At 39.9% G+C, this 11,717-nt stretch overlaps 1 protein-coding gene across 1 annotated transcript in view; it reads right to left on the bottom strand.

Moving 5' to 3' along the window:
• The window catches only part of fbxo41 (F-box protein 41), a 37,212-nt gene that overhangs the window by 9,895 nt on the left and 15,600 nt on the right, over positions 1-11,717 (bottom strand). Inside the window, 2 exon segments of the mRNA XM_020602022.1 lie at positions 6-34; positions 3,790-3,997. Of these exon segments, the coding sequence (XP_020457678.1) occupies positions 6-34; positions 3,790-3,997 (237 nt within the window).

Here is an 11,717-nt window from a genome sequence, read left to right as displayed (position 1 = left end):
TTCCCCTTGTGCTACCAGAGAGGCTGGAGTTCCTCTGGAGGGCAAAAACAAAAGTGTTATTATAAAGGTGGCTCAGTCCCCCAAACCTCAAGAGAGATACCCCTGGTTCAAATGTCATTCACATAGAAATATGGCTGTTGTGTGAGGTTACAAAATCCCTCATGTGATGGTTATTACAGTTTTTCACAAGAGAAATGTCAATAGCTTAATGAAAATAATAAACTAAAGCACAGCATACTGTATACTGTGTTACAACAGCTGTTATACTAAGATAGCACTGCTGTGAGAATGAAAACTATAAATTCCCACTGGAAAGAGAAAAAAAAAGAAATATTAAACGAAGCAGCAGATAGTTTTAGAGCCATCACAGAGGTTTTCTAAACCTATTTCAAAACAGAATTTGAATGTTTGTCAAAAATAATAATCAAAATGAACATCTTTTATTAAAGACGTTTCTGTATGGCTTAGCGGTGCGGCTTCATATCATTAAAGCTTCCAGATCTGTGCATGAGCAGCACAGTGGATTAAAGTATCTGAGGAAACAATGAACAGAAACAGTTAGGCAAGAGGAAACTTGTCAGGACTAAGAGGAAATCTCATAAGATGTCCAAAATGAAAAGGATTGATTATATGGGGAGGCTAGCCGATGGAACATCAGCTTCAATTCTGCGTCTTGAATACAGTTATACTAGTGGCGTAACCATATGTACCATCACAGTCCCATGAAGCTACAGAGACACGTTTCTACCATGATATCATCCATGACCAACATCATGGCAGCCTGGCCTGTATATCTAACCCTTAACAGTCATAGTGGACAGAGATACTGGCCAAACATTTCTATCATCAAACCCTGACTCTAGCAACACAAACATCTTCGGCATCTTTCCAACAACCTAAAATATCCAGTTGTAGCTCTGAAAGCTGGTGAGAATGTTTAAGTGTATTTGGTAGCGTGAGTGCAATCAGACTCTCATTCTATTCAAGAGGAAAATGCTCCTAGTTTCTCTTTCACACACCACCCAAAGCCAACTGTGCATTGAAGTCTGCTGTGTGTAGTGTTTGTACGTGCATGTGCTGTATATCAGTGTGTGTGTGTGTGTGTGTGTGTGTGTGTGCGTGCAGTAGTGCCAGGTGGAACTCTGTGTACCAGACCGACGACGTGCCACAGAGGAAAAATGTGCACAAACAGACACTGTCACTCCCTCTCTGCTTTACTCGCACAGCTTGTGTCTGGCTTAGTGCTGGTGAAATTGGACCATGGAGGAAACAGGCAAACACAGCATTCATGGTTCTCATTCCTGACCAGACTGCAGTGAAGGCAGAACAGATCTCTCAATCTCCCAGAAATAAAGGGAGCAAAATAAAGTCCAATCTGGCAAATTAGGCTTTGTCTAAACTCAAATATTCCTTTTTACTGTATTTCACCTTCTTGTCCTGTCTCTGTTATAAAGCCAATCATCTATAAAACACTACAACCTTGTTTCCTTGTTTGTGAAAAACTGTAATAGACTGATCTGGGGGTTTAGCTAAAACCCTAAAACCTGTCTCCTAGGAGATAAGGGCAACCTTGCTAATTCCGTGATTGAAGAGACCGACATTCATGTTGTGAAGTTGTGCGATTAGTTGGATGACATCACTGGGTTTCCCTAACTGCGTAAGTAGGTGCCAACTGGTGTGCGACTTCACTTGTCAGGTTGATTCGTCGCAGCCCAGCAACAAAGCAAGTGAAACGCAACCAGTTGATGTTTAAATCCAGAAAGAGTCTAAACTTAGCCAGTATTTCTGACCAATCTCAAGTCAAATGACTTTATAATATGGCTACGAAAGAGGAAATAAGTTATCATTTTATATTCTTGTTTTCAAGGAAAATGCCAGGAAATGATTTCAGGCATCTCTGCAGCAGGCTCCTTATGGCATCGCTTGTCACTGTACTGTAAAACTATATCAAATAAGCGAGAAGAGGACGCTGACAGCATCTATTAAAACTGTTTTTTTTTTTCCCCTCAGGCAAATCTGTACCACATTTCATCTGATTCAAAATCACGTTGAATCCTTGAGCAAGAGCGAGAACTGGTTTCCATGGCAGCCCACACATTTGATCAACCTGAAACAGGTCACCTCTTTTTCAAAAGGTGTTGGATTACAATTTGAATAAGTGACATTTTTAAGAACAGAAAATGTCTGCTCTTGCTTCTTTTTTTTTTTTTTAAATCATTGTACAATTAAGATAATCGAGGGGAAGTGCCACAGGGGAAGCTGCACTGAGCCTGGCGGCAAAGAGCTGATCTCCAGTTTCCAGGGCATGAGGTGGTTTTTCATGCAAGTACGCTGCGGTCAGGATACAGTCTGCTGCAGAGCTTCACCGTTTCAACTATTCTGATGCTAGAAAGACAGGGATTAATCAGATGGTTCACTTTGCAAATTTAAGTCCTAATCTTATAATCCTGTGGTAGTTCAGCTTCAATTAATTACAAGACAAATGCTTTAAAGTATGTACCAGCAGTAGAATTTTCTTTTACTCCTATTTCTACACTATAAATAAAATGTTATATTCTTAAAATGGCTTGTTTAAGTGTAATGATAAAGGTTTTTAAGTAAACACCCTGAGCACAGAAAACATTTTTGAAATGAAGATGAACACCAGATTTGAGCGAGGCCAAATTAATGCCCAACCCTCACTAACGCTTTTGTGGATGAACGAGATCCAAATTCCTTCCGTCTGGTTCCGCCATCTTTTAAAATGCCTCTCCAGACGAGTGGATAAATACTCATGGATATAGAATGTCATGTTAAGCCACCGCATATCAGTGTAATGCTCATTTGTCCACATACTTTTGGCCATTTATTGTATGGTATTCAACCAATTTTTCAAGCACACAGGACAAGAACAAAAACTAAACCTAAACGCTTAAAAAATATAGAATAATTTAAGCACCCAATGCAAATCGATTTCTTGTAACTTCAAGTTATTTTGCACTTCAGGATATAAAGGCAGCATCTCTGCAAGGTTTAATTCAAGTCAATAAGAAGATACTGTAATGACTGATTTCTGGAATATGAGGCACAACTAATGAGCTAGAATAAATGACTTAAAAGATCAGTGCGCCTGCATACACTGATCGTCTGCTCTACTAACAAACCCTGATCTTGTAGGTGTCATCTAAATGTCAGCTGACATTAAACGTACAGTCAACTCATTGTGAGCAAATGCATCTGATGCCATTTTCAGTCTCCACTCATCCAGAAATACTCATCTTGTGAGGTTAGATATTGAGGTGATTCCTGTTGAACTTCCACCTGCTAATGTATGAAAATTGCTCAGTTACTGCCCTTTAGCTTTTTAAAACAAGAGTAGAATTGTTTTCTCAGGCATCTTAAAGTCTGTTATGGGTTCGACCTATGGTCCATTACAGGGATAATCAATGGCCATACACTTTCAAAAGCCAAAAGCTGCTCTGTCGAGGACTGTCAAAGAGCTGGAAGTAACACTCTGAGGAGTCTTGAAGTGAAGCATTAAAATAAACACCATAAAAATCTGTTATGAAATTGGCAAATTTATGACAAAATGATTTGAAACAGCTCTTGTGATTCAAAAATGAACATTTTATACTTCCTGTATTATCATGCACTAAAACTTTATTTGTAAGTCAGCAGATGTCAGTGTGTGCTGTACGGCTTGACAAAATTCTGTATGCTAAAATTCTGAAATGAACTAAATAGTCAAATCTGAAAACAAATATGACGTAACGCGTTTAACATATAACAGACGAGTTCTGATAAGCTCACCTGACGCCCGTTGCCCTTCGAGGCCTGGAGGCTGCAGCGTCCCAGGCTGCCGTTTGGTGTGGTGCCACAGCTGCTGATGATCTGCAGCTGTTTTTCTGCGCGGTCGGCTCGGTCCAGCAGCTCCTCGATGAACTGCTGCAGACGCATCTTGGCGTTGGCTTCCCGTGCAGCCGTCTCCTGAAGGAACTGGTCAATCTGGGCGACCTCCCTATGGGCAGAGGGGAAAACAGCAGTATTACTGGCACATTCTTCAAACTGGGGGCTAACCAGTACTAAGGAGCTACAAATCTGCACTTCAGTTCAAATAAATGTCCTGGGATCCTTATGTGACTGTAGGACACTCTTTTACCCCAGTACGTCTTCACATACACACCACCTGCTCTCTTGCTCTTGCAGCATGGAGACTACACACACTGAGGGTTGGTAACAGAGATAAATATACAAGAAAAGAAAAAAGGAGCAGAGCAATGGAGGAAGAGAGAGCAGCTGGATGCTTATACTGCAGGCACAAGAGGGCCACGTCCCTGCCATTTTAAGGGAATGTGTGTTACCCAGACACACAGGCAAACAAACCAGGAATTCAGAAACCAGCCTGCTTGGCATAGATCTCTAGAGTTTCTCACAGTGATCATAGTGATTCTGTTAAAGCAACCTCCAGTTACACTTTCCAGAAGCTGCAGATTTTTCTTTATGCTTCTCTGTTTGTATCCTTATAAACAGCATGAGCCTCGGTCTAAACAAGACAGTCAGGAGAATTTAACAAGGCAATCCAGTCATCTGACCTGGATAAAACCAAGCGCACCGTTAAAAGGTTGAGATCATCAGTGCAGAAAGGGAATGGAACGTGAAACCTGTGTTCCTCCAGTTTAAAATGGATTGTGCTCCTTTTCTCCCCTCCCTTCAAACATATTTAACTTGTCATGAAACAAACCAAGCTGCTCATCTACAGTCTTGAGGGAACGTTTCTCATACAAACACATCTTTAATATACTCTAAGAAGGAGGCTGATTGAAGGATCAGCTACTGAAAAACATTTCCTGCTTACAGCTTTTATACCATTCAGTCTCCCTTCACAACAGTACAAGAGAATTTTCTTGAAATGGGGACATTCTGGGATAAAACAAAAAGCAAAACAAAAGTGTGGCATCGATCAGAGTTGGCTTTTCTTATCCTCAGGCAATTTTGACTAAATAATTGACTAAATTTGACTCCAAAATTAGTCTAGGTGTATGACTGTAGAAGAAACATGGATCACAATTTTCAGTAAACAAATCAGTGAATCAAAAAAGTTACTTCAAAAATAAATGGCTGTAACTTCACTGCTCCTCTTCTGTAATCAGTCCTGTTTAGGGTTTCTTTTGGTAATTCTTAATGTAACAGTTTTTATCTACAGTACATGTGGCTGATTGCATTATATAAAGCTGTGTACAAAGTGATTGGAACAAGCCCATTACTGTTATCAACAAGGATCTATCATAGACACAGTGAAGACAGAGGTTCTGGTTTCAAACTCGCACATGAAAGTACAAAACAGGGATTATAAGTACTTGTACTCAAACTAGAACAAACTTACAGAGTACTAAAGTCTTCGTTCTCCACTGCCTTTGACACAAACCTTAAAGCAATTTTCATTTTACAGCCATGTGAGGACAGCAAAAGTTGTAAAAAAACATCGCAATGTTACCGTTATGAGCAAATAGTTGCCTCTTTATGCATCCAGCAAACACAAAGAAACGTTAGTATTCATTTGGAGTCAAGTTTCTGGCCTCAATATCTTCTTTGTAGCTCGGTTTTAGCCTTCACCAATTCACAAGGGAAATATTTATCTTCCTAAATGCTAAATGCTCCAATATGTTCTCACTCAAGTTGCTGACTGACTGTGTGCTGCAGGTAATTAGCAGTTTATCAGAGCTTTCTTGCTGAAAACTGCTGCCTGCTTCAGCTGCAAACAACACTGATGGGAGCGGTGAGAGCTAACCAAAACTGCCAATTTACAGGCTGCAAAACCAAAACAATGAGCTAAGAAGACTAAAATGCTGACGGGACCGACAGTGGCGGTGGGATCATTCTGTTGTCACGATGAGTGACCTCTTTCTCATTACATGAAGTGTATATTATAAAAACTGACTAGTGCAGCTTTGAGAAATCATAATCCACAACACACCAGCATCTTGCACCATGTAGAAATTATTCTTTAGTACTTCCTTTCCTTTCAGTTTCAAACCACAAAGTCAGTATCGAAACAAACAATGCTTTAAGGCATTTTTGGTGAATTGCTTCTAAGACCACTTTTCTCAATATAATGAACATGCAGGAAGACAGATGCTGGATGTAGGAGTGCTCAAGTAAAAATAACATGAATTAGCAAACTGCCTCCACAGATCATTTCATTTCATTCAACTGTGTATAATGCATTTCATTTCTTTACACCATTTAGTATCATAAGTATTTATTTTGATTTAATTAATTAGAGCTGCACCTAATGATGCATGATTAGCTGGCCTGATGCCAATGTTTTATGAGGTTAATAAACAGGCAATGTGACTGTTACAGTTCAGACTGCAGTAACATACTGCTTTCTGTGGACTAATATTGCTTAGTAACGAGGTTTGTATGAACCCTAAATTAGATCATCTGTGATTCCACATCTTAAATGTAATATATATGTTATATGTTTTAATCATTCAACTGTATCTGGTTTTTGTTGTTACCAGAGATCAATCCCATGAGGAGGAATAGGCTGGAAGCAACACAGGAAAGCTTTTTCCTTTTCTTTCTCTGTGTAAGGAAGAAATGCACCAGACTACCTGGTTGTCTAACCACTCAAATGAAGGAACCTCATTCAGCGTGAAAATCCTGGTAGAGAAAGAAGGGAATCAGGCGGGAAATTAAAAGAATGAGACAGACTTTGGAGGGTGGACAGCATTAAAAAAAAAAAAAAAAAGATGGTTGTCAGATCCTACAAGATGTGCACAGAGAAAGGGGAAAGAGCAGAAATAAAGAGAAGCAGAAAAACAGAGGGCTGCAGCTGATAAAACCCATGTAGAGGCGGGACTGTGAGAAATAAACACTGCAGAGCCTAAAGCAACAGACATAACAGAAATCTGGAAGCAGAAAGAAGATTTGGTGGAGGAGAGAAAAATGGCTGCTTCCTGTTGTCAATCCTAATTTCAGCATGCACACTCACATGCACACCTTGCTGTCGATCCGTGACTCACTAACACCTACAAATAAAGCCTCAAAGTGACAAACATGGCAATGACTTTACCCAGGTACCAGGGGATCTAGAACGGCAGACTGACATCTTTTTTTTTTTTTTTGGGGGGGGGGGGGTGAATATGCAGGCTGTTAGTCTGGAGCATGATTCAGAGAAAATGACTCGGCGGAGAATAAACGCTGGATCGAAGTCATCCTCACAACACCGACTCTTCTTTGTGGGTGAGGGAGAAATGTTGTACTTGTGACCTTCGTTTTCACAGTTTCCTACATTTGTGTGCTCTTTCAGTCTTTGTTTCCATCTCACCTACACCTACACACTGAACGTCCAGATACAGACTTTATAACACACACAGAAACACTTTGATGTGATGTTGATCTATCAACACAAATTATACTTAGCTTCAATTAGGGTGTGAACTTTTAATAGCTTTTTATTTTGCTGAGACTTGGATGGATCACTAATCCGTTTCTGTAAATATGTAGCTGGAGCAAGCAGCTGGTTAGCTTAGCTTAGCATAAAGATTGGGAACAGGGTAAATAGCTAGCCTGGCTCAGTAGCAGCAGCCACCTATCAGCACAAGCTCACTAATTAATTAATGCTGTTTGTTTAATCTGCGCAAAGACTCAATTGTAAACATGACAATTCACTGTAGTGCAGATATACATTATGCAGTGCTGTGTCATTAATCCCTTCCTGATGAAATGCTTATCTTCATTCATTTTGATAGCTCAGGATTTTACAGATCAAATATTTACATATTGGCCAATTTAATGCACAGAAATTGCACCACTGACCACAGAGAGCACAATTTACCCTAAATACAGTCAAGGGGTTAAATAATTTTGCTGAATGAACACATGGTGTCAAGGCCAATACAAATTTTCACCATGACAAAACACTTTCTTTGAATTTTACAGACAATATTTCATGAACAGTGACAGAAATGACTTCTAAATGATTTACTTGGCTAGGCACCGAGTGTCTGGTATGTAAATGCAGTAGAAATATGGACATACGCTGTTGCACCACTAAGTAACAAGAACTTGCAATACATACATAAATACAGTACACTAAATAGTCAAACCTCCCATTTTATACAATTTAGTCAAAGACAAATCCAATTTGTACAGATGTCTTATATAAAAAGGACATTGGTAGCTGCATATTTTAATTGAATACTTTGATTCTAACTTCTAATATCAATATCATCCTCAGTAGATAAAATTTAAATAAAGCTTTGGCTAAATGTTGCTAACAAGGACTTTCTCTCACATTCTGTCTTTATTCCTCTGTGGGTCAGCCTCTGCTAGTTCTCTCCAGTCTAATCTTCTCCCCACATTCACAATCACCACATCTCACTAGGGACTTTTCTTCAGTTATTGGCTCCTGCTCATTCTCTTCTATGATTTATATAGATCTGTATCTGGGGGTGACAGTGGTGTGATGGGTAGCGCAGTAGTCTCTCAACCGGAAGGTTAAAGGTTTGAATCTCGGTGCCTGCGGTCCACATGTCGAAGTGTCCTTGGATAAGACACTGAAGCCCCCCAAGTTGCCCATGATGGTGGCGTGTATGCATGCAGCGGCCCGGGGCCCCTTGGCTCCAAACAAAATTTTGCTGTACGTGTCACAGTGACAATAAAATAGAGGTTCTTCTTTATATAGCTGCTTCATATCGATGGAGTCTACCCGCCAACGTCCTTCTGGCTAACCTCTATAAATGTATTAGCCTATATACAAAAGCTAAGCTCTGGTGCAGCGTGCCGCACTAACACACAACAGCTAACATGTTCCCAATAGCCCTGATTAAAAACTATATGGTGCTATATTTTAGCTTTACCACACATATCTTGTTGTCAGCGTCCAAACAACAACACTGGTCTGGTTCTTGGTTGCTTTCTCCCATGAGACTGAAAAAGGGCCATGTCTGCCTGAGATGCATCTACACAGTTTGATGGCTGCTAGTCCCTTTAAGCTCTTAGAAACAAGACAACAACAAAAATGGGCTTTGAAAACCTTAACGTATCATGCTGCTATAAAAGTGCATGTGGACATAGAAATAATAAATAGCTCAGACAAACATATGGCATTTCCCTTGTATTTAACTGCCATAAGAAAAAGGTCCAGCATAACAAGCATGAGTAATAAGGTACAATCTTCTGAAGGATTCTGTTTAAATGTTAACTACAGTCACTGGTCAGCCTCCTTTTACAGTTGTCATCAGCTCTGGCCATTAATTCAAAATTATTCCTCATTAATATTTAAAAGCAGACGACTGAGTGAAAGGCCTGCATGAGGAAGATGAGGGTCTTGCATGAATACAAGCTTTCTCTTCTCTAACAAAAGACAGCTGTTTGTGAGTTCTGTTTTGACACCTGGATCAAATAGTGTTTTTTTTCTCCCAGATTCACTACACTGCATTGTGTCATCATATATGCACTACATGCAAGCACATAAAGAAAAAGGCAGCACGAGGAGCTGTCTAGAGAGTAAGGTGACATGAGAGGAGATGTGATAAGAATGAAAAGGTTTTAGAAAAAGGGATGATGATAAAGAGACTGTACTGTTTTCAGAGTCCCTTGGGAGGGGAAAAACACCTGGTTTTCCAAACACCCAATAATCCAGATCTCAGTTATGATCAATTAAGGGGAGTAAATATTTTTCTGTGGGTCTACCAGGGGCCTGTACCACCCAGCAAGTTCGACAAAGAAACCAAATAAGGTTTGGTCAACCTGAGCAATGAAGAGCCTTTTAAAATACATGAAAGAAATAGATTCATTATGTGAGAAAATGCCACATAAAATTCAGCTGTCAGAACTTCAAAAAACAGAGAATGGATCTGTTATCAAATAATTGCTTCCAATGACAATCATTTCCTCATAAACTAGAACAAATAACAGATTAAGTATCAAATCTTCACAGGTAAGAACCTGACAGCTGGAAATTTTTGGCATATGACCTATTATTAATTAATTGTTAATGAATTCTCTAAATATCAGCCACTAGGATCTGCTAAACGTTTCGGCTTCATTTCAACATAAACACCACAGCAGCACTCATTCAATGCTGTGACAGCTTGACAGGTCAAAACAAAGAAAGTCACGACAGCATTGTCTCCGTATCAGCTTTTAGCTGAAGAACAGCACCACATATACACTATACTGATGTTACCCTTCAAGCATTTTACATCATTATAATCAAAGCCCATCTGCAAACAATGTAATGTGCAGCTGTTACTTCAACCTTTCATATCAGTCTTAGAACGAGACAGGAGAAAGACGTGACATGTCAAGCAAAACAGTGCTTGCACCATCCTTCCTGTTCAAAGCATTTCATCCAGCCTCGAGGACACACATCAGTTTCTTCTACCAGCCCTCCACCTGTAAATCCTGCTCTGAGGGCTAACATCCACTGGATCAAATATACACTACAGATATATCATGCAGAACTCTTTGTTATAAGCCACGTCTGATAACATGCTGTGAAGCTGACAAGAGTGCCCATGTGCACACATCTGAGCAAAATTCTCCGTAAATGGCTTTATTACAGCTCTACAACGCAATTATAGTAATATCTAACTACAGAAAACCAGTCCTAGCAAATGAGCTTTATAAGTACATAACAGCAGGTGTCAAATGGTAAATGTGCACAACTCCATGAAATGCTTTACACATATTTCTAGTATAGTATAAAAAAAGTCTGTTCACACATTTTTCATAATGCAAAAGTTTAGACAAATTACTCATACTTTCACTTTTTTAATGTACAGTACACTGCACATTAACATTTTATATTAAAAACACTGATCATTGTGTCAATTTGTATGGCAGACAAGTCCAAGCAGTCCACGTTCTCAGATATACTGCAGACCACGGTCGTCGTCTGATTTGTTTTCATTAGAGAGCCTTCACTAGTCTTTCCACGTTGAGTGCTTGCTCCTCTATCAGACACTACCGTTAAAGAGGCAAGTTGTTCCCTGTGCATTCAGCGTTGCTGCTCAATGAAAAATGAGCTTGTTTTGGAGGGAGACCGTGTCAGCAAGAAAGAAGACACCCCATGCTCTGTGGCGTCTTCAGAGCCCCCAGCTTTCTTATGCTGCACAGGCCACTCTTACTTTATCAGAGCTGGTTGTAGAAATAACTGGAGTGTGTGTGTGCGCGCGTGTGTTGAATCTGATAAGAAAACCTGACCGGAGTATTATCTGTACTGCTCTCCTCCCTCTTCTAACTTCAGTTCTGCCGCACTGAACATCTGTTGTTTGTATACTATATGTGGTGTCCACAATTAGGGACACACTGACCCAATATGCTGGATCACTAACAGCAGCGATATCAACCTTCTATTGGATTGGGCATTGGCTATAATATGACCGATCCACATTATTAGCAAAATTGGTCTATGGTAGCTCTTTCACTGCTGGACTATTAGACTGCAAATGCTGCGTAGGTCTGGTACTGAGTCGATCTCCTCATACAAACATTTCCCACAAGAAAAGGAATAATTAAGTACCGGTAATAAAAGAACATCAGCTGACGATCTGACCGCCACTGGAGCAGACAGCATTATGTCCTCCCGCGGGAGCACTCAGTGAGGACAGCCATCATTTTCTTGGGTATGTATGAAATGGATCACAAACTGAAGTGCGCAAATCGAATCAAATGCCACAGACAAGAGAACAGTGAACTGCAAGGAGCTCTTCAAAAATTACCTA

Source organism: Monopterus albus, unplaced genomic scaffold, assembly GCF_001952655.1.
Source record: "Monopterus albus unplaced genomic scaffold, M_albus_1.0 scaffold54.1, whole genome shotgun sequence".
Classification (NCBI taxonomy): domain Eukaryota; kingdom Metazoa; phylum Chordata; class Actinopteri; order Synbranchiformes; family Synbranchidae; genus Monopterus; species Monopterus albus.
This window is presented reverse-complemented; position numbering and strand designations above follow the sequence as displayed.